Raw genomic sequence first — 20,640 nt, 5'->3', positions numbered from 1 at the left:
ATCGTATTAATACTATAATTAGTTAAATAACTTTTTTCAAATTATATGGACTTCACATTCTATTAATTTTTCCATTCACTTTTTAATATATTTTCTTAAAACTCAAGTGGAGTGAAACTAAAAGTCTATTATGGCTGAAGGAGGAAGTATGTGTTTTTAATTATACTCTTATCAGACAATCTAAATATAAATTTGCAATTATAGATATCTTATTATTGTTATTTTATCAATATTTTCATAAAGAAATTTTATTTCAATCGTTACGTTAAATTTATTTATTTATTTATTACGTCAATTAGTTAATTAATTAATTATAAATTTAAAATTTCAAATATATCACATTTTCGAATAAAAATCATACTTGTAAATAAAATTAGTCGGCCCATTAAAATCCGAATTTGTCATAAAATATTCACATTTATAAACCCTCAAAATTGAAATTAGAAGCGTAGAATTGTACACAAAGGGAGTGTGATTGTGCGCGCGGTGGAGATGGGGAAAGCAGCTACGGAGCAGCTGGATCGAGTTCTGATTGAGCATCTCAATACCGCACGCGAAACTTTTCAGGTAACCAATTCATGAATTTTCCTTTTCCTTTTCCTTTTTTATCTGAAGTTGAATACTTGTTGAGAATTTGTCGATTTTGAGCTATTGTTTTGTGTGCTTTATTTATTTAATAGATGCATTATGCAGATGTTGGATCAAACGCCTGCCTCTTCCCTTGAGAAAGTGAGCTGGAAAGAGGTCATTCAGATTGGTGAACAAGTCTCCAAACAAGCTACTATGGGTACTCTGTTTCTTTTATGTTGTTATGTTTGTTCTGCTTAAACCTAATTTTGGATTTATAATTGGAAGATATTTAGGTTTATGTATGCTGCAATTGTATAATTACGGGATTAAAGACTGATATATCGCTCAAGTAGGAAGTTTGATGTTTGATTATATGTAATTCGCTAAAATTCTAAGTGTCGGTTTCCTCTGCCTGATTTGAAGCATCCTTTGAGCTCTGTATAAAGCATTATCCCAAACTATGCATCAATGAGTAGCTAATGATCATAGTGACCTAATAACTGGAACCAGTGATAAGTTGAGCGTGACTCTGATAGAACACGAAGCATTCATTTTCTTTAGTTGGTTGTCTTTGTGAAGAGTTAATAGCTTGGTTGCATTCATTGTTTCGTTTGGATGAGAGCCACATTTAGGAAATATAGTCCACACTTGTGCTGTGTGCAATACTAATCGCCTGCATTTATAATGCTTTAAGGGTAGTTGGAATGCTGTATACTGGAGAAACTCCTGAAATTAAAGTCCTTGAAGATAATATGGCAGCATACTTCAATACTTTACAAGGCTTCCTGTTACTCTCCCATGGAAGTTCAGTCGGCGCAGGTCCCACTCTCTTGTCGTGCATTCATGGATCTGTAAAGCAAGTCGTTGACAGCAGTTTCATGCTATTACAGGGAGCTGTGTCCTCCTATGGTACTCTCTCTCTCTCACACACACACACATGTTGAGATAGCTCCATCTTGATTCTGTAAGAAATGATGCTTTAACTTTTCTTAATATGATGCATATATATAAAGAAGTGCACAGTTTTCTCGTGTCAGGAAGTTGAAGCTTCATGATGGATTTTAGTACTCCATACTTTTCTAGGTGGAATTGATTAGAATCATGATGAGGTATTCTTGATTTACAGGGTCATCATCAAATAAAACCCAGAAACTCACGATCCCACAGCTCGTAGGCGCAGTATGGAACGCTTGCTCTGCCCTGAAGAAGACTCCAGTCACTAACGTTACAGCTATTGGACGAGCAATGAAACAAGCCGCAGTTTCAATGAAGGATGTGCTTCGCGAGATGAAGGAACTGAAGCCAGCATCATCTGATTCAGCGGACGAAGCTTCTATTCATGACTCTACAAAAGGCGAAGGCAAATCCATCTCTGATGATGATGATGATGATTCCTTTGACGAAGAGTTGGGCAACGACTTGTCTCCTGAAGAGATGAAAATCGTGCATTTGACAACCAGCATTGTGTCTGAAACTCTCGCGGTAGTTAAGGAACTAATTCGATACATCACTGTATTACTTCAGCAGGAAAGTGCAGGTGATGGCGCCATCTCAGTAGATTCTCTAGAGAAACTGCTGAAGCTATGCCAAGAAACTGGAGTACAGATTGATGAGCTCGGAGCATGCCTTTACCCGCCACAAGAAATCTCTGATATCAAGGTGGCTCTTGAGAAGATCTCGCGCTTCAGCAATGAAACTGAGACGGAGCTTCGGAACCTTAAAGGCTTTACAGAAGACTTCGGTAAAGCTTGCACCAGTTTGAGAAGCTCATTGAGACTATTGGGAACTGAAATAGGTTGTTCTAACGTTGGTGATCTTGTCCCAAAATTGGAGAATCTTGTCGTGAGCAGCTAATCAATTCGATTACATTATCAACCTACGTGTAAGTATCCATACTCTATTAGAAAATACTTTTGGTTATAATATGAAATCGTGTTCTCTGCTTTATTAAAAACAGCAGAAAACCCATTTTTGTCTAGTAGTCTATGATGAAGCCGGTGATTCCATCTAAGATATTCACAAAAGCTACAGAACCTAGGGGAACAGCTTGGTATTTGAGTCCCCGTCTTCAGTCTAAATATCAGAATTGTATTACAAAACTCTAAGCTGTCCTAGTCATATTTCATGAATATAAACAAATATTTTCTTAGTTTGATATACTAATGTTTACGTCTACCAACTTTTCTATCACTTATAGCTTCATTTTTACCCCTACGTTCCCATCTAACCTTTCATTGTCTACTTGTGATGTTCTTGTATCATTGAACTATGCTGTTCCCCATGGCTTTAATAGTGAGCAGACATCTATGTGCTAAATTTGTTTGTTTACTCATATTTGACAGTGATCACCAATACAACAATTAATTACAAATTTCTGTGATCTTTACTGCACTAGTATGATAAACACATACACACATACTGCTTGTATTACTTCCATGATTCTTGAGCTATGTCTGCTTTGCTGCTTGCCCCCATATAACATCAGTCTCAGCAATGTCACGCTACACTTATTTGCACGCGGTTTTCATTTCAATATTCCTCACCAGGCGGGAATACGATGGGTTTTAGGTTTATGCTTCTTGACATATATTGACTTATGATCCTGGTGATGATCCTGAAATGTTTTTGAAAAAAAGTTGTGATGATTACTCATGAAGGGAACGGTTTAGCACTGTGTTTCTTCTCCCTCCATGTTGTTCTTGCCCTCACGATTTCTTCATTTTTGCTCTCCCCCTTTGTCTGGAGCAGATGAGTGTAACTGAGTGGCCTCTGGTTTATGGCTCCTAACAATCCATTACCTTGAAGGAATTGTGATGACACTGAGTGCCCATTGACACCGATGTTTTCGTTGAATTGAGGCTCACACAGAGACTGAACCACATCCGAACTCCCACATTCTTTTCTGTATTCTAGGACCATCTCTGACAGCTGATGCTTCTCCAAGAACTCATCTGGGATTGTCTGATCAAATTAAAAGAGTTAAGAGTTTTATGAGGATTGTAACTGGGCATAACTAGAGCGAGCTTGCACGTTTTTTGAGCTTTACCTCGAGCATCCATCGGAGGTACTTGACGTTGTTAACATGCTGGTTCATGTCCAGATCACTTCTCTTTGGCTGCGGGAAAGAACATGAGTTCAGTTGCTACACTTGTTTGTTAAGGTGTAAGTTGAAAGAAACCTTCAAGTTCGAGTGCACATAGCGCGCTTTGTTGTCAAGTTTCTCGATCTTTTCCGGGCTCTCTTCCTCTATGGCGTACTTCTCGATGAACCATGGCGCAATCTCGTCCCTCACCTCATCCGGCATCTTCGACAGACGCCTAGTCTCCTTGTTCATCATCACCCACGTACTATTGTTCCACCACACATCACATATCATCTTAGTATGCATCGAAATAGATTGAAACAAATCAAAACAGACGCCTCGTTTGTTCGCTCATCGTACCTCGTTGCACGGATGAATACAATCCCGGTGACTTGGCTTCTCAGAAGCCAATCTCTCCTCATCCCGTTCTTGCCCGATGCTCCAACCCATGTGTCGATCTCCATCACCTCTCCCCTGTTTTACGCACACACTCTATCATCAGTGACTGTTCGATGGAATGACGATCTCATGAATGTAATCTAGAGAACTACTAGAGTGACGATTTCATGACTGGAATCGAGATCGAGAGATTACCAGATTGGGAAATGATCAACTTGAACTTGCATTCTTGAAACAACCCAAATGAGGTTATTCCTCATCATTCCATGAGTAGCTCCAAATCCATCGCTCAACAGTCCTGACATCCACACATGATTCAGCGCCGTTTCCTACACCAAAAAACATAAGCATTCAGACACATCTCCTCTTTCCTCAAAAACATAGGAATCTCCAACAAAACCCCAACCATCACAATCACAATCACCTGAAGCAAGTTCAAAAGGCTCTCAATGGTGGCAGTCTTATCTGCCCCAACTTCATAAGACCGAATCACCACAGTCTGCCTGTACCCAACTCCCTCCTCCACCATCTCCCCGTGCCGATACGGATCCACCATCTGCTTCCTCCTCGGAATATTCTGCCGGAGATGCTCCTCCAACACGTCTTCATCCACTCCACCGGTACAAGGCATAGGCATCGCGTGGTCCTGCCTTAAAACGCCCATCTTCGCGGCCGTGAAGCTCTTGCTCCCGTTCACCTTCACGCAGTTGAGCTTCTGCTTGCTCGGCTCTCCGCCTCCACCTATGTAGACGGCGGTTACGGTCATAATTACATGCCGCAGAACACAAGCCATTTGTTCTGTTTTGCTACAAACAGTGGGAAAATGTTGTGGAAATTTAGTTTCCTAGTTTAGTGTGACGGTTATATAAGCCTATAAGGTGTGGGGCGGAAAAGACTAAAGCCTTTATTTTTAAATTAATTTAAAAAGAAGGGAACGAGGAATAGAGCTTTGTTCTAAAATATGGTTGTTTTCGAAGTTGTTTGTGTCAGTTGATTTATGTTTTTTTTTTTGGAGCTTTGGCGTCTGTACTTTGCTGTAATCGTCAGTGTTGAAATGGACATATAAACATTTCATTTAATTAGTTTAGTTTTTATTTAATTAATCATGAGCTACTCTCTTTTTCTCCTCTAAATTTGGGGGGTTTTGGCGTTTTCGGTTGCATGAAACTGCATTTTGCGTCTGTTTCTGTTAGTTTCATTCAAGTTTTTTCTTTTCTGTCTACTGAACTTTGTTGTGTTTTTGAGTCAAGCTGAGATGGAGAGAATGCAGTTTAGTTAGCAAGACGTTTCTCCTTTCAATAAGTTAGATGTTTGAGTCATCACAGGATGAATTAGGAACTATTATTATGAAGCGGGAATGGGGTGTTAAGGTTTTTCATAACTTTTCTTTTTTTGAGTGATTACTTCCTGGCAAACCACACTCATTTAGTGACCACTTTTTACTTTGAGTTACAACAACTTACACAGCATACTTATACGGATTAGGTCATTCGACTCATTAACTACTGATTGGAAAAAAGCGTCTTATCAACTGAGTTGTATTCAGTTTAGGGTTTAGGTATCTTTTAATTATCAAGTTTGATTAATTGTTGTTTTTGTATCTTTTACGAGAAGTTTAAAGTTTGAAACGACTTGATTATCCCTCACTTTCTTTCCATCATTGGATTTTAAGAAGGCTATATCAAAATAGAAGGGAGGATTCCATTATATGCATTTTTTTCTTTATAAACAAAATGTGTGATGTTTTCAAGAAAGATTCTTAGTAGAAATTTTGTAAAAATACCATACTATAGTAAGCGAAATTCTTGTTGACGTTCTTAATGGTCATATATGACTGAACATTTGAGGTTAAAAGAAAAAATGATTGTGAGAATCATGTCAAAACTTTCTCGCGGATAAATTTCACAGGTCTATCCGCCAAATGCTACCATTATGGCAATATTTGGTGATGTGGATAGCTGATATGCAATGGTTACAGATTCTATTGGCCGCGATAATTAACTTGGAATTAGATTTATTTAGATTGATAAATAAATAATTTGTTGGTAGGAGTATGTAAATTCAAAGGTTTAGAATTCAAAACTCATCACCCTTTCATTTCCATAAGTTCAAAAAATGAGCCAATTTCGAGATGAATTTATTCAATTGGATAAAAATGAGCATTGCTATTAAAAACAGAAAGCGAAAAATAAAATCGGTTAAACGAAAACGGTTTATTTCACCCGAACCGAAACCATTTAGGCATTAAAAAATGGAAGCGCACGATAGCAAATCCATGTGCTACTCAACTAAAACGCGCCTTGTCCTGCGCCAGCATGAACTGAAAATTATCACCGCCTAAGCAAACTACAACCAATCATCTTCTCCAAAATCCAGCTTCTGTTTCTGCTTCCACCTCCAACAATGGCGACCGCGCTCGATTTCAAATGCTTGAACTCGTTTTCTCTCTCTACAACTCTGTCGCACATCAAGCAGACACCGCCTAATTCTCGGAGCTTCTCAACTAGGAAGCGATTCAGCAGACTGTCTTGTTCTGCCGTTGAAGATGCGACGCAAAAACAACAAGAAATCGTTACAACCAGCAATTTCAATGGTGCGTAGAAACTCTTATTTCGAGTTTCTATTTTTTCTGTTTAATTTCATAGATTCAATATGAATTGGTAATAGTAGTTGATTTGAGTAATGGATGTTACCAGCTTCTGATTTAGGTTTTTGAGTCAAAATTCAATCAGTTAGAACTTGAATATTTAGCTATTTTTTACAGTTTGGATGTTTGATCATCGGATCTCTTTCTTCCTGTGTATATGAATTATGATTATGCAATTTGTTAGTATGATTTAATCCATTAATAATTGGAGAAAAGTTCTGTCGATTTGATAGAGATGATTACATCACTGCATATTTTTATCGAGTATCTAAAGCACAAGCTGGATTAGTATATGAATTTATGATTTATCTATGTAATTGCAGACTCCAGCAATGAAGCAGAAGAAAATCCTTTCTTAAACAACAAGTTAGATGATGGAGGAAATTCCATCTACGACATTCTTTATCCGAGCAAAGAGCTTCTCCCAGACGACGTAGAAATGAGTATATACGACCATTTAGATGAGCTGAGGCAGAGAGTTTTTGTCTCAGTTTTGGCTGTGGGGGCTGCCATTGTTGGTTGTTTTGCCTTTTCAAAGGATCTCATCTTGCTCCTTGAAGGTCCGATGAGTGCACAAGGCGTTCGTTTTCTACAGCTTGCTCCTGGAGAATTTTTCTTCACATCTCTTAAGGTTTGCTTGTGTCCTCGTATCCTTTGATTGGTTTAATTTCAGTATGACAACCGATGTTCTTTAATTTTTGTAGCTCGTTGTGTTCATTCTCCTGCTCTTCAAACTCTGTTGGGGCACTTCTTGTGTTATGTGTTAGTTTGTGATAGAAATGATGTGATCACTGTTTCATTCATGAGTTTTGATAGTTGAGAGTTTTTACTCAGATGGGACTGATTAGCGTATTTTTTGGACTTAATCTTTGCAGGTTTCTGGATACTGTGGCCTTCTGTTGGGGATCCCTGTGATTCTCTACGAGATCATAGCTTTCGTTCTTCCAGGTCTAACAGTGGCAGAGAGAAGATTTCTTGGGCCGATTGTCCTAGGCTCGTCTGTCCTCTTCTACGCAGGCATTGTCTTCTCCTACCTCGTTCTCACTCCAGCCGCTCTGACGTTCTTCATTAACTACTCCGATGGGGCGGTTGAGTCTCTGTGGTCAATTGATCAGTACTTTGAGTTTGTGCTTGTGCTCATGTTCAGCACAGGCTTGTCATTCCAGGTTTCCTCTCATTCTTTATGTCAATTTTGTAACTTTTTTTCTCATTTATTTGTTGTTTTGTCTGTTTTCATAAATTTGCATTTGTGGAATGATTTTCAGGTCCCTGTTATACAACTCCTCCTTGGGCAAGTGGGTTTGGTTTCTTCAGCACAAATGCTGTCTATATGGAGATATGTGGTGGTTGGCTCAGTGGTTGCTGCTGCTGTGCTCACTCCCTCGACCGATCCTTTAACTCAGATGCTCCTCGCCGGCCCTCTTATGGGTCTCTATCTTGGAGGCGCAACGATGGTCAAGGTCCTTGGTCGATAAATTGTTAGAATCGAACCCTTTTTGGTGTTTCTGGCGATGTTCTTGTATAAAGATTCTTTGGGTTGAATCATAGAATATGCATACCGGCTTTAAAATCTGTATACGTAACAACAAATGTGACGTCGTTTCACTACATACAATGTTACATTTTGGTTGATCAAGTTATGCTCAAACCAATGCTGAAATCTTAGTCGGTTGCTAATCAGAACAAATCAATGAGTTGTAATTCTCAAACATATTTTAAAGCTCGATATGCAAAATTAATGAAATTTTAGAAATCTACAGATGCTTTTCTTCAATAGCTTTGACAGAGAGAATAATATAAGACTAATTCATGATAATTTTGAGGTAGTTTGATCATGTAATCGATTTGATCAACTGCTCACAGCAAGATTTTCCAATTTTGGGACAATATCACCTACTTTAGAGCAACCTAGTTCGTTTTCCAATTGTCTTAACGAGCTTCTCAAACCGGTGCAAGCTTTGCCAAAATCTTCTGTGAAGCCCTTAAGATTCCGAAGCTCAGTCTCCGATTCATCGCTGAAGCTCGAGATCTTCTCCAGAGCCACCTTGATCACGGAGATTTCTTGAGGTGGGTAAAGGCATGCTCCGAGCTCATCAATCTGTATTCCGGTTTCACGGCATAGCTTCAGCAGTTTCTCCAGAGAATCTACTGAGATGGCATCACCACCTGCACTTTCCCGCTGAAGCAATCCAGTGATGGACCGAATTAGCTCCTTAACTACCGCAAGAGTTTCAGACACGATGCTGGTTGTTAACTGCACGATTTTCATTTCTTCAGGAGACAAGTCGTTGCCCAACTCTCCGTCAAAGGAATCATCATCATCGGCATCAGAGATGGATTTTTCTTTGCCCTTTGTAGAGTCGTGAGCAGAAGCTTCGTCTGCTGAATCAGGGGAAGCTAGCTTCAGTTCCTTCATCTCACGAAGCACATCCTTCATTGAAACTGTGGCTTGTGTCATTGCTCGTCCAATAGCTGTGACGTTTGTGGCTGGAGTCTTCTTTAGGGCAGAGCAAGCATTCCATACTGTACCTACGAGCTGTGGGATCGCGAGTTTCTGGGTTTTATTTGATGATGACCCTGCAAATTCGTTCAAGAAATACCACATCACGATTTTAATCAATGCAACCAAGACAAGTACTAGAAACCATCATGAAGATTCAACTTTCGTGCATGGGAAAACTGTGCATTTTTTGTAAAAGACAACTTTTATAGGTTACTTAGAATTCTTGATCTCTAGAATAATGGGTATATTCTTGTGTTAACTTGAGAAGAGATCATACTATAAGTCTATAATACAAAAGCATCATTTCTTATAGAATCAAGAGTTAACTCAATATGTGTGTGTGTGAGAGAGAGAGAGGGGGGGGGGGAGTACCATAGGAGGACACAGCTCCCTGTAAAAGCATGAAACTGCTGTCAACGACTTGCTTTACAGAACCATGAATGCACGACAAGAGAGTGGGACCAGCACCGACTGAACTTCCATGGGAGAGCAACAGGAAACCTTGTAGAGTATTGAAGTATGATGTCATATTTTCTTCAAGGGCTTTAATTTCAGGAGTTTCTCCAGTATACAGCATTCCAACTACACATAAAGCAATATAAATGCAGATAATTAGTATTGCGATTCGCACACTCGTGTGAATAAATATTGCCGACGGATGCAACCAAGCTATCAACTCTTCACAAACAACTAAAGTAAAAGATGCATAGCTTGAAATATAGCTTTACATAGAGGTCAAACGATGTTCCGAATAAGGCAGAAGGAAACGGATAGTTAAGGTAATCTTCGAAGAAAATTGAGCTAATTACATAGAATCAAACGTCAAAAGATGTTGCAAATCAAGCAGAAAGTAACAGATTCTTAGCTAAGGCAATCACTTCAGAAATTCTATCTAGTTACATATAATTAAACACCAAACTTCCTATTTGAGCAATATATTATCCTCCATTCAAGTAAATATACAATTGCAGCATACATAAACCTAAATATCTTCCAATTATAAATCCAAAATTAGGTTTAAGCAGAACAAACAAAACAACATAAAAGAAACAGAGTACCCATAGTAGCTTGTTTGGAGACTTGTTCACCAATCTGAATGACCTCTTTCCAGCTCACTTTCTCAAGAGAAGAGGCCGGCGTTTGATCCAATACCTGCATAATGCATCTATTAACAGAAGATCCAAGGAAAAACCACATCGCTCGATCAAAATTGAAAAATTCTCAACGAAATATCCAAGGAAAATTGATGAATTGCCTGTAATGTTTCGTGTACGGTACTGAGATGCTCACTCAGAACTCGATTCAGCTGCTCCCTAGCTGCTTTCCCCATCTCCAATACGCGCACAAACACACTCACTATGTGTAGAATTCGTCGCTGCTAATTTCCATTTTGAGGGTTTATTGAGTGATTTTTTACGACAAATGAAATCCAGAGCTTTAATGGGCCGATAAAATGGGTCAATTAACACGGATCCGGATTCAATATGCTTTGTTTAATAAAATCGATAAAATACATTAATGGGCTGACTATTGGGCTTTTCATTAAATAAAAAGCAATGATATAGTATATAGTATTATTTTCACTTTTAAAAAAATAATTATTATAAAAAAACAAATTAAAAAAATCATAAATTTTGTTCAAGATCTGATTAGTCTCGTAACTTTAAAAATTGGTTGTAAAAATCATGAATTTTAACATTTTCTCAATCTTCCCACATCTCTAATTTCAGTTTGTATTTGATTTGTTATCTGAAAAATTTTATATGGACGAGATCAGCTGCGAATTTTACCCATTTTCACAAAGCACATACTCCGACTCATAACTCAATCACGCCATCAATTACTAATAGAAAACTACATATTTGACCATAGGAAAGTTGAGCAAAAATGTACTGTGAATTCATGGTTTTTATACTCGGTTTTCAAAGTTGTCGGGCGAACCATAATTTGACCAAAATTCAAGATTTTTGCAAGTCTTTCAAATAGTTATAGCTTGTGTTATAACTCATGAAATCTGAGTGTAATTCTCTTCAATTTATACACTAAAATCCCCAATTCTTAAGGTTAAATCACACATTCTTCTCAAATAAATGTCAAATATAGCAAAATTCTCACCCCCGCCCTCATAATCGGCTCATGTTTTACCTCGGGGAAGAAAAACAGTGGGGTTTGAACTCTATACCTCGCTACTTAAAGACTAAAATTGTACACTAATTGAGTAGGAACTTCTAGATGAGTGTTGTGGTTGTTGAAAAATGAAAATAGGAGGTTTAATGGAATTAGTCAGAGTGAAGAACAAGAAAATGTCAAAAAGTTGAAGGAAATTACTATGGAATCTGAATCATTTTTAAATGTAAACTTGGTGGATTCCATAATTTATCTTGCCCAATAGTATCTTTAACCTTAGAATAACAGCTATCCACATCACCAAATATTGCCACAATAGTAGTAAAAATTCAGCATTGACTGATGGTTCTGAGAAATTTAACTCGAGTAGGTTTCCAAAAATATAACATAATCACACATGATTCCAAGTTCCAACAATCATTTTTTTCTATTAACCTCAAATATTCACAATTATATATGGCCATTAAGAACATCAATGGAAATTTCGCTTAATAAAAACACAACACATTTTGTTTATAAAGAAAAAACACATATGATGGAATTCTATGACTAAAGTTAGAGGAGAAACAGAGAGAGAGCAAATGATTAATTAAATCGAATATTGGAATGTCCATTTCAACACTGACGATTAGTGCTAAGTACAGACGCCAAAGCTCCACAAAAAAACATAAATCAACTGACACATAAACACCTTCGAAAACAACCATATTATAGAACAAAGCTCTATTTCTCGTTTCCTTTGTATTTAATTAATAAAATAATTAAATTTTTTAGGCTTATCCGCCCAACAACATATATAACCATCATACTAAACAAGGAAACTAAATTTTCCACAACATTTTCCACTGTTTGTAGCAAAACAGAACAAATGGCTTGTGTTCTGCGGCATGTAATTATGACCGTAACCGCCGTCTACATAGGCGGAGGCAGAGAGCCGAGCAAGCAGAAGCTCAACTGCATGAAGGTGAACGGGAGCAAGAGCCTTGCGGCCGCGAAGATGGGGTTGTTGAGGCAGGATCATGCGATGCCTATGCCTTGTACCGGTGGAGTGGATGAGGATGTGTTGGAGGAGCATCTCCGGCAGAATATTCCGAGGAGGAAACAGATGGTGGATCCGTATAGGCATGGCGAGATCGTGGATGAGGGATTTGGGTACAGGCAGACGGTGGTGATTCGATCTTATGAAGTTGGGGCAGATAAAACTGCCACCATTGAGAGCCTTTTGAACTTGCTTCAGGTGATTGTGATTGTGATGGTTGGGTTTTTTTGGAGATTCCTATGTCTTTTTCGATGTTTTTGAGGAAAGAGGAGATGTGTCTGAATGCTTATGTTTTTGGTGTAGGAAACGGCGCTGAATCATGTGTGGATGTCAGGACTGTTGAGCGATGGATTTGGAGCTACTCATGGAATGATGAGGAATAACCTCATTTGGGTTGTTTCAAGAATGCAAGTTCAAGTTGATCATTTCCCAATCTGGTAATCTCTCGATCTCGATTCCAGTCATGAAATCGTCACTCTAGTAGTTCTCTAGGTTACAGTCATGAGATCGTCATTCCATCAGACAGTCAGTGATGATAGAGTGTGTGTGCGTAAAACAGGGGAGAGGTGATGGAGATTGACACATGGGTTGGAGCATCGGGGAAGAACGGGATGAGGAGAGATTGGCTTCTGAGAAGCCAAGCCACCGGCATCGTATTCGTACGAGCAACAAGGTATGATGAATGAGCAGACAAGGCGTCTGTATCGATCTGTTTCGATGAATACTAATATATGATGTGTGGTGGAACAACAGTACGTGGGTGATGATGAACAAGGAGACGAGGCGTCTTTCGAAGATGCCGGATGAGGTGAGGGACGAGATCGCGCCATGGTTCATCGAGAAGTACACCATAGAGGAAGAGAGCCCAGAAAAGATCGAGAAACTTGACGACAAAGCACGCTACGTGCGCTCAAACTTGAAGGTATCTTTCAACTTTACACCTTAACAAACAAGTGTAGCAACTGAACTCATGTTCTTTCCTGCAGCCAAAGAGAAGTGATCTGGACATGAACCAGCATGTTAACAACGTCAAGTACCTCCGATGGATGCTCGAGGTAAAGCTCGAAAAACGTGCAAGCTCGCTCTAGTTATGCCCGGTTACAATCCTCATAAAACTCTTAACTCTTTCAATTTGATCAGACAATCCCAGATGAGTTCTTGGAGAAGCATCAGCTTTCAGACATAATCCTAGAATACAGAAAAGAATGTGGGAGTTCGGATGTGGTTCAGTCTTTGTGTGAGCCTCAATTCAACGAGAACATCGGTCTCAACGGGCACACAGTTTCCTCACAAATCCTTCAAGGAAATGGATTGTTAGGAGCCATAAACCAAAAGCTACTCAGTTACACTCATCTGCTTCAGACAAAGGGGGAGAGCAAAAATGAAGAAATCATAAGGGGGAGGACAACATGGAGGGAGAAGAAACACGGTGCTAAACTCTTCCCTTCATGAGAAATCATAACAGTTGTTTTTAAAGAAAATACAGTACCATCACCAGGATCATGAGTCAATATATGTCAAGAAGCATAAACCTAAAACGTGTCGTATTCCCACCTGGTGAGGAAAATCGGAACGAAAACTGTGTGCAAATAAGTTGTAGTGTGCCAGTGCTGAGACTCGTGTTTTCTGGGGGCAAGCAGCGAAGCAGACACAGCTCAAGAATCATGAAACTATTATAAGCAAATATTTTTGAATAGTAGGTGTGCGTGTGTGTGTGTGTGTGTGTGTTTGTAAGATAATTGTACAGGAAGGATCACAGATAATTAGTAATTCATTGCTGTATTGATGATCACTATCAAATATCATAATAAAAAAAATTAGCACATGCATGTCTACTCACTAGTAAAGGCATGAAGAACAGAGTAGTACAATGATACGAGAACATCACGAGTACAGAACGAAAGTTTGATGAGAACGAGGGGAGAAAACGAAGCAAAAGTGTTAGAAAAGTTGGTAAATGTAACCATCCGAAGGGGAGTGTTATATTGCTAACTCAATGCTTAATTGTTAACTACAATTCAATAATAGCCATTAGATATTAGCAATTAAATGACGAGTTAGCAATTGATCACTCCCCACCATCTGAATATATCAAACTAAGAAAGTATTTGTTTCTATTCATGAAATATGACTAGGACTGAATAGGAGTTACATACTCCTACAATTCTGATAATTGTCCTGATAAAGGGACTCAAATACCAAGCTTGCTTAGGTTCTGTAGGTTTTGCGTTATCTAAGATGGAAACACCAGATTCGTCAAAGACTACTAGACAACAACTTGTTTTTCTGCTGCTTTTAATAGAGCAGAAAACACAAATTCATATTATAACTAAAATATTTTCGAACAGCATATGGATTCTTACAAGAGAATTTTTTTTATTGGAACGTTTAAGTGAACAAAATTTCACATTTGGCCGAGCCTGAAGTAAAAAGAATTAAGGTTGTCTACAATCTACATAAGATCACCTAGAGATATAACCTAGAAGAGAATACGATTGCAGCTATAGAAGTATATTTACAACAAGGGTGACTAATGAAAGGAGAAAAAAAGAAGAAAAAATAAAGATTTCCTTCAATGAACAACGAGAAACTGAAAATGAGCTAACCTATTGCCTCTTTCTCTTCATAGATTGATGTAGATGCCATGACCACACAGCCAAGAATATCAAGAGTCCAAGTCCGACTAGACTCCAAAATATAACCAACCATGTAGGCATGGCAAGAGGAAATAGGCCTGCAAGGGTTTTACATAGCATGTAGTGAGAGAAAAGTTTAACTCGAAACGAAAATGCTAGTGAAGTACAATTAGAATAGAAAACCGAACCATGTCCAAACTTGATACAGATGAGAAGCTCTATAATGCAGATAGCAAGGGAAAGCCAGCAAAAGGCTCCAACTTTTTTTGCAGGTTTTCTATGAAGTAGAGAAATCAGGCAAAAATGTGACAAAAACCAAAAAAGATTGCTCTATGCAGTCAAAATGTTCAAAGAAAGAGGAGCTACCTGTCTTGTAAGTAGTTATTATATTCACGAATTGTTGGTATTGCGATGAGCCACCAGAAAACCAGCCTATATATAATAAGGGGGTTTTGGGGAGGAATCCAGAGACAGAACTTCAGAAAGAAGGTATTGAGTTCCACAGTCAAGAAAACAATGCAAAGACTGAGAACTTGTAAGAATCGGATTGGACCAAGAAAAGGATGCCATTCATCTTTATCCCACATGGCAGGCGTAAATTGGCCAAGTGTTCTTTTCACCTGAGAAAACGAATATGTTATATTACTCTTGTAGCCACAGTTCCCATAAGTAAATCAAGGGCGTCTACTTTCTAGAGAAAGAAAGTAGAAAGTTCTCTAACTGGATGCAAGCATGCCCATTTTGGCTAGTGAGAAATATCCACTTAAATTTTGCATGAGTTTCAGTGGCAGATGCTAATTCTGCTCTGGCCTAAAACATTACTGCCTAAGCCAAATATGAATAATATAATGTATATAAATCTGGAACTGGATTAGATATTATTAATAGAACTAAAACAGTGATATAGAACATGCCTCATAGCAAATTATAGAAAATGGAACTAAGTTCACAAGAACATATTGCAAACAAACTTACTTTGCTAATGATGTTTGGCTGCCTGCTTATACCAACCCACTCGTAAGTTTTGCCATCAAAGTAACGAACAGTACGCATGCCGGCCCAAATACCTGTTAGAAATAAAAAAAGTCGGCATGACGGAGGTTCGACAGTCGACAATGAAACATTTAAGATCTGAGGGTTTTGTAAAGAGCATGATGGAAGTTTAGGGGTAGGAAGAAATTTGTTAGGCCAGCCACTATTATGGTGTTAACAGTGAGAAAGGACACAACAATAATCTTGCAATTGAAAGAAAAACTCGATCCATACCAAACCAATTGCAGATTAATATATCAAGAATAATGCTGTCCCACCAGCATTCATTGAAATTTGGCAACATGTGGCGAAAGGTTAGCTGAAAAAACCATTAAATCACTTCAGAAATTAGGGGAAAAGAGAGGCACATGCATTCAACTTGATGAAGATAAGTAGAAAAAAGGAAGAATTGTAAATATGACCTCCAGTGACTCAAACCCAATTGAAAGTACCCACAAAAGAGGCTGATTGCGAATCATTATAGCTTTTCCCCACCACCCAAGGATATGAGCCACAACGAATACGTCAAAAAGTGTGTCCTAGAAACAAATAGAACACATGAGTCTAGCTTCAGAGCACATTTAGTAGTTGAAGTCACAATAGAGAGAGAATTGTTTGAGAAGAATAAAGATAACATACATAAACATTCTTAAACCTGCTTGCTGGATTTTCAGGGACATAAATTCTGCAGTCGACACCATATGATCTTTCCGGAAGTTCTACACAAAGGAATTGCTTAGAATTAATACTGTTGCTGAATAATAACAAGGGTGACGAAAATATATTCCGACAATCAAAACATGAATTGGATCAGGTCTTTACCAACACCAAGATCAGGGTGCAGGAATTTCATGAATTGCCTGGCGTCATCACGCCTCTGGAGGAAAGGAATAAGTTTATTCATCAGAATTTACTAAAACAGCTGTTAAATGCTATACATAATTCGTATGAGAAGTGAGCTTGAGTCAAATCCCAAAATTAGTCTAAAAATTCACAATCTCAAGCTAAAATAGGCAAAAAAATCTAAATGGCTGCATAATCACTGACCTGGAACAGTAAAAATGTTAAAGCAACAAGGTAAATAACAGCCATTCCATGAACAAGACGCCAAATTGCAGGATGTGGTCGGATTAGCACTCTGACAAAAAGGAAAGAAAATTTAAAAAGATTTAAGAGTTTGAAATAAAATAAAACAGAGACAAATAAACAAATATGCACCATGTACAAATGCTACAAATATTTGGGATCCACCCAAAGTTAAGCAAACAGTTGGAAAATGGAGAAACTATTAGTAATCTACCTAACACCATGATATTGAATCTAAGTACAGAATAAGAACACGTGAAATTCCAGTATATATACATTAAAACTCACGTGGAAGGAGCTTGTAGCAAGCTATAAGCGAGATACACAGCGATCATTGCCCACACACCCCTATCAAAGCAGCAAGAAGAAGTTTTTAAGAACCCGAAAAGAGAAACAAAGGAACATCCTGCATGCACTATAATGAAGTTTTGTACAACACACCTTTTCACAGACATTATAGAATCTCCTTCCGAGCTACTTTCAGGGTCAAGCGCTCCACTTACCCATCTGCACAGCATTTTCAAATACCAAGATCAGGATACTGATACTTCAGAATTAGAAAAGCTAATAAACAAAAGCAATTTATATGAAGAAATAAAAATATGGAAGGCTCTGATATTTCATGCCACTATTTATATCAATGTTCAGTCAGAATTACGAAATACAAACTGAGATGATTAACTTACACAAGAAAGCATGCGCCAATAAGTAAAAGGGTAATAGTACGAGGCTTGTAAGCCCACGCGGTCCATGGATCAAGCTCATCTTCAATGACCGATATGCTCATGCCACCGTTTTGATGGCTGACAAGATCCTTCCGCTTACCTCTCCTCTGATTGTTCACTTCCATACCAAATAGCAAGTACTCAGAGCCCCTACTGCAGCACAGGATAGACAAACCATGAAGAAAAATTACTCTCTTGATATTCCTTAATACAGAAAAGGTATCAGAATATTTTTCAAGAGATGAACTGATGAATGGAACTGGGCGTTCTATGCCACCTCATGTATTCCTATCCTGAATTGTTGATTTGCTCTCTTTTTTAAGTATCTTGCGGTACCTCAATGTAAAAAAGCTAAATCAAGAAAGTTACAACACACATGTCCGAGGCCTATGGTGTTCAAGCTCAATCCCTGGAGTACTTTAGAATTTGACAAAGAGAAGAACGTAGAAATTGCACGAATAAACTGTGGTATCAAAAGTTTCCACTGAATGGCATATGCTAAGATGCTCAAGAAGAGAAAAGAATTTAACACATCAGACAGCCACTAAACAACTAAAACTAATCCAATCAATTTTTATCTAAATAAAAAGGTGACATCGGATTCCATTCTGGAGCAGGTCAATTCAAACTATAGCAAGATGCCAACAGCCAAATCTGAAAGTTCAACATTATATCACAAATTACAATTTAGAATCAGACCTCTCACCATTTGTGCAATGTTGAGTGGTCTAGAACTACACAAAAAAGCACCTTTATATGCCAAATGAAATATATGCAATGAGCCATACAGCAAAGTCCATTCGCTAGGATTTGCAGCCTTTCTTTCCAAATCATTCAAAATTTGAACCATTAAGCAACTCAACTAGCTTTGCAGACTTTGCATCTATCAAGTTTGACCACTACTTTTATTTGTATAAGTCTCTGTATAACCACTAATGAAACTATAATTAAACGTTTCTATAAAAATGATCTAGTATACACTACAGTAAGGAACAAGTCTCTCTGGAAAAGATGAGAACCAAGCAAGTTACTCAGAGGCTCAGAAAAAAAGAGTTGGTCTCAATCTTCAACAAAAATAATCATCTCAATTTAAACAGCCATGAAAAACAGCCCCTAAATTCCATTTGCAACCCATAAACAGTAAAGCGTGGATCACAGTACAGTAACAGTCTATCTGTACAAAACAAACCAACTTTTCAACATCATTATTGTACCCTTTATAAATATAGTATTTTATTTATTAATAATCAAAATTGATGATGTCGCTATCAAACTCAAGCAAACAATCCCCAACATTGATTTGGTAAAGCACTTTACTGCATGCAAGTTAAATGAAAAAAGGAAAACACAAAACCACCAACAAATCTCCAAATATAGCACACCGATCTAAAACTCTCGAAGCTCAAATTTTTACTGAAACTCAATCAAAATTGCAAAAATAACCACCGCCAAATCAACCAAAAAACCGGAATGTCACGTCCGGCGAGATTGAGAAGCAGCTCCACGAATAGAAACAGAAAGATGAATCTTCAATTTTTAGCTGAAAATATGAAAATTATGCATAACGAAAACAATGATTGCGTGCAGAAATGATTAGATGCAGTGATTAATGATGCGAAAAAATGATTTGGTGAGAGAAAGCGCATCAAATGTTTATGCATTACTGTATCCTTCTTACTCACGTAAGTGGAAGGCTGGGAGGCGATCGCAGCTGCACGATTAGACAGGGAGGAATCCGAGCCGTCCAATCAGAAATTCCAGATGGATAGACTGTTTATCGATTTGAGAGAAAGGAAAAGGTGCTCGCTTTTACGGAAAAAGGCGACTCTCACTTCAACACCGCCGCTCGTGTGCGCGTGTGTGTGATTGGATTACAAATTAGTTTAATAAACATACGAGATCAGGAAGAAAATTGTGGAATTGGCGAATTGCTTAGTCTCGGAGAGAAGGAGAGGAAAAGTGCGAGCTCGAGCTTTTTTGTATGTGTTTCAATGGCGGCAGGGTGGCGTTGATGGTCAAACCAAATTGAGAGAGAGAGAGAGAGAGAGAGAAAGGAGAGAGAATCGTTGTTTGAACATTTGGGGTTGTTAATTTATAGTTGCAGAGAATTAATTAAAAAATGTTTGAGGGGTCTCTGGTTTTGTGGAGACGACGGTGGAGACATTTCGATGATTTCAGGGGAAAATGATTTAATCATTTAATTTCTGCCCCCAAATTGTACCATGCTAGTGTACAATGACTATTTTGCCCTTTTAAATTTTTCTCCAAATGATAAATCGACCTCGAGTCAATTTAATTTTGAGGAACCGAATACTATCATATGATTATTTTTATAGGATGTGAGTAGGAGTGGTTCGATTTAATTTGTTTCGATATTAATTCTGAAGTCTAAGGGTCAAGAGTACTTCTACCTAACATTATCTCAACATTAATCTGATCATATATGTCCACCTAATAATATTGAAAACACTCACTCTTCTGTTATACTACATCAAAATTAATGTCATCTAATTATAATTATATTCAACTTATTTTATAAGAGAGATTTCAGTTTTTTTGAATAAACTGGTCGGTCTTTCAGTATTTTGAATTCAATTCGCACATTTTTCAGAATATGAGATTGAGATAAGCCAAATTTGTTATTTTAGATAAATTTTTTCTCTTTTTTTTCTTATTTCTTTTCTCACAAAATACATGAACTAGCCAAACTGCTATTTGCCTTATCTTCTGTTATTCTTTACGTATGAACGCAAGAGTTCTTTCTCTCTCTCGTTCTTTTCTTCTTCTCTCTTTG

At 37.9% G+C, this 20,640-nt stretch overlaps 6 protein-coding genes across 13 annotated transcripts; 3 read left to right on the top strand and 3 right to left on the bottom strand.

The window, feature by feature from the left end:
- Positions 1-454: 454 nt before the first annotated feature.
- On the top strand, positions 455-2,725 carry LOC125214342. 3 transcript variants are annotated; one of them, XM_048115332.1, is made up of 5 exons: positions 455-567; positions 694-787; positions 1,270-1,479; positions 1,697-2,452; positions 2,553-2,725. In XM_048115332.1, exons 1-4 carry the CDS (start codon positions 493-495, stop codon positions 2,422-2,424), a joined length of 1,107 nt encoding a protein of 368 aa, XP_047971289.1. In that variant the 5' UTR covers positions 455-492; the 3' UTR covers positions 2,425-2,452; positions 2,553-2,725. The 3 variants fall into 3 exon arrangements, with proteins under 3 accessions (XP_047971289.1, XP_047971288.1, XP_047971290.1); XM_048115331.1 differs by having other exon boundaries at positions 1,697-2,725; XM_048115333.1 differs by lacking the exon at positions 455-567 and having other exon boundaries at positions 1,265-1,479; positions 1,697-2,725.
- A 494-nt stretch (positions 2,726-3,219) lies between these two features.
- LOC125210040 (palmitoyl-acyl carrier protein thioesterase, chloroplastic-like) lies at positions 3,220-4,860 on the bottom strand. Its single transcript, XM_048109613.1, has 6 exons — positions 4,476-4,860; positions 4,247-4,380; positions 4,013-4,126; positions 3,749-3,917; positions 3,617-3,685; positions 3,220-3,531 (listed from the first exon to the last, which is right to left on the bottom strand). Exons 1-6 carry the CDS (start codon positions 4,842-4,844, stop codon positions 3,220-3,222), a joined length of 1,167 nt encoding a protein of 388 aa, XP_047965570.1. The 5' UTR covers positions 4,845-4,860.
- A 1,472-nt stretch (positions 4,861-6,332) lies between these two features.
- LOC125215585 (sec-independent protein translocase protein TATC, chloroplastic-like) lies at positions 6,333-8,334 on the top strand. The gene is made up of 4 exons (XM_048117045.1): positions 6,333-6,644; positions 7,022-7,329; positions 7,574-7,864; positions 7,964-8,334. Exons 1-4 carry the CDS (start codon positions 6,455-6,457, stop codon positions 8,171-8,173), a joined length of 999 nt encoding a protein of 332 aa, XP_047973002.1. The 5' UTR covers positions 6,333-6,454; the 3' UTR covers positions 8,174-8,334.
- A 156-nt stretch (positions 8,335-8,490) lies between these two features.
- LOC125215584 lies at positions 8,491-10,609 on the bottom strand. Its single transcript, XM_048117044.1, has 4 exons — positions 10,457-10,609; positions 10,260-10,353; positions 9,574-9,783; positions 8,491-9,275 (listed from the first exon to the last, which is right to left on the bottom strand). Exons 1-4 carry the CDS (start codon positions 10,529-10,531, stop codon positions 8,548-8,550), a joined length of 1,107 nt encoding a protein of 368 aa, XP_047973001.1. The 5' UTR covers positions 10,532-10,609; the 3' UTR covers positions 8,491-8,547.
- Positions 10,610-12,170: 1,561 nt separating this feature from the next.
- LOC125215586 (palmitoyl-acyl carrier protein thioesterase, chloroplastic-like) lies at positions 12,171-14,412 on the top strand. The gene is made up of 6 exons (XM_048117046.1): positions 12,171-12,565; positions 12,671-12,804; positions 12,927-13,040; positions 13,121-13,289; positions 13,354-13,422; positions 13,508-14,412. The coding sequence occupies exons 1-6, from the start codon at positions 12,197-12,199 to the stop codon at positions 13,817-13,819; spliced, it is 1,167 nt and encodes a 388-aa protein (XP_047973003.1). The 5' UTR covers positions 12,171-12,196; the 3' UTR covers positions 13,820-14,412.
- Positions 14,413-14,648: 236 nt separating this feature from the next.
- LOC125215583 (CDP-diacylglycerol--serine O-phosphatidyltransferase 1-like) lies at positions 14,649-20,008 on the bottom strand. Of its 6 annotated transcripts, none has more exons than XM_048117041.1 (13): positions 19,525-20,008; positions 17,808-17,999; positions 17,563-17,628; positions 17,410-17,469; positions 17,083-17,173; positions 16,858-16,912; positions 16,675-16,754; positions 16,458-16,574; positions 16,270-16,354; positions 15,979-16,070; positions 15,370-15,623; positions 15,192-15,280; positions 14,649-15,101 (listed from the first exon to the last, which is right to left on the bottom strand). In XM_048117041.1, exons 2-13 carry the CDS (start codon positions 17,969-17,971, stop codon positions 14,974-14,976), a joined length of 1,281 nt encoding a protein of 426 aa, XP_047972998.1. In that variant the 5' UTR covers positions 17,972-17,999; positions 19,525-20,008; the 3' UTR covers positions 14,649-14,973. The 6 variants fall into 6 exon arrangements, with proteins under 6 accessions (XP_047972998.1, XP_047972997.1, XP_047972994.1 ...); XM_048117040.1 differs by having other exon boundaries at positions 19,529-20,008; XM_048117037.1 differs by lacking the exon at positions 19,525-20,008 and adding an exon at positions 18,124-19,386.
- Positions 20,009-20,640: the final 632 nt, after the last annotated feature.

This window comes from Salvia hispanica, chromosome 3 (assembly GCF_023119035.1).
Source record: "Salvia hispanica cultivar TCC Black 2014 chromosome 3, UniMelb_Shisp_WGS_1.0, whole genome shotgun sequence".
NCBI lineage: Eukaryota > Viridiplantae > Streptophyta > Magnoliopsida > Lamiales > Lamiaceae > Salvia > Salvia hispanica.
The sequence above is the reverse complement of the archived record's forward strand: the minus strand, read 5'-3'. Positions and strand labels throughout refer to the sequence as shown.

What these genes read in the sequence shown, in the direction of transcription:
- LOC125214342 (XM_048115332.1), top strand. Translation starts at nt 493, where the DNA reads ATGGGGAAAGCAGCTACGGAGCAGCTGGATCGAGTTCTGATTGAGCAT. An exon ending in CTCCAAACAAGCTACTATGG is followed by an intron (nt 788 to 1,269) that starts GTACTCTGTTTC and finishes CTTTAAGGGTAG; the next exon opens with TTGGAATGCTGTATACTGGA. An exon ending in GGGAGCTGTGTCCTCCTATG is followed by an intron (nt 1,480 to 1,696) that starts GTACTCTCTCTC and finishes CTTGATTTACAG; the next exon opens with GGTCATCATCAAATAAAACC.
- LOC125210040 (XM_048109613.1), bottom strand. Translation starts at nt 4,844, where the DNA reads ATGGCTTGTGTTCTGCGGCATGTAATTATGACCGTAACCGCCGTCTAC. An exon ending in GTTGATCATTTCCCAATCTG is followed by an intron (nt 4,127 to 4,246) that starts GTAATCTCTCGA and finishes TGCGTAAAACAG; the next exon opens with GGGAGAGGTGATGGAGATCG. An exon ending in GTATTCATCCGTGCAACGAG is followed by an intron (nt 3,918 to 4,012) that starts GTACGATGAGCG and finishes GTGGAACAATAG; the next exon opens with TACGTGGGTGATGATGAACA.
- LOC125215585 (XM_048117045.1), top strand. Translation starts at nt 6,455, where the DNA reads ATGGCGACCGCGCTCGATTTCAAATGCTTGAACTCGTTTTCTCTCTCT. An exon ending in TTTTCTTCACATCTCTTAAG is followed by an intron (nt 7,330 to 7,573) that starts GTTTGCTTGTGT and finishes TAATCTTTGCAG; the next exon opens with GTTTCTGGATACTGTGGCCT. An exon ending in GCACAGGCTTGTCATTCCAG is followed by an intron (nt 7,865 to 7,963) that starts GTTTCCTCTCAT and finishes AATGATTTTCAG; the next exon opens with GTCCCTGTTATACAACTCCT.
- LOC125215584 (XM_048117044.1), bottom strand. Translation starts at nt 10,531, where the DNA reads ATGGGGAAAGCAGCTAGGGAGCAGCTGAATCGAGTTCTGAGTGAGCAT. An exon ending in CCGTACACGAAACATTACAG is followed by an intron (nt 10,354 to 10,456) that starts GCAATTCATCAA and finishes TGCATTATGCAG; the next exon opens with GTATTGGATCAAACGCCGGC. An exon ending in CTCCAAACAAGCTACTATGG is followed by an intron (nt 9,784 to 10,259) that starts GTACTCTGTTTC and finishes CTTTATGTGTAG; the next exon opens with TTGGAATGCTGTATACTGGA.
- LOC125215586 (XM_048117046.1), top strand. Translation starts at nt 12,197, where the DNA reads ATGGCTTGTGTTCTGCGGCATGTAATTATGACCGTAACCGCCGTCTAC. An exon ending in GTTGATCATTTCCCAATCTG is followed by an intron (nt 12,805 to 12,926) that starts GTAATCTCTCGA and finishes TGCGTAAAACAG; the next exon opens with GGGAGAGGTGATGGAGATTG. An exon ending in GTATTCGTACGAGCAACAAG is followed by an intron (nt 13,041 to 13,120) that starts GTATGATGAATG and finishes GTGGAACAACAG; the next exon opens with TACGTGGGTGATGATGAACA.
- LOC125215583 (XM_048117037.1), bottom strand. An exon ending in TTGCTACAAGCTCCTTCCAC is followed by an intron (nt 17,174 to 17,409) that starts GTGAGTTTTAAT and finishes CCTTTTTGTCAG; the next exon opens with AGTGCTAATCCGACCACATC. An exon ending in AGCCAAACATCATTAGCAAA is followed by an intron (nt 15,624 to 15,978) that starts GTAAGTTTGTTT and finishes TCGTTTTCTCAG; the next exon opens with GTGAAAAGAACACTTGGCCA.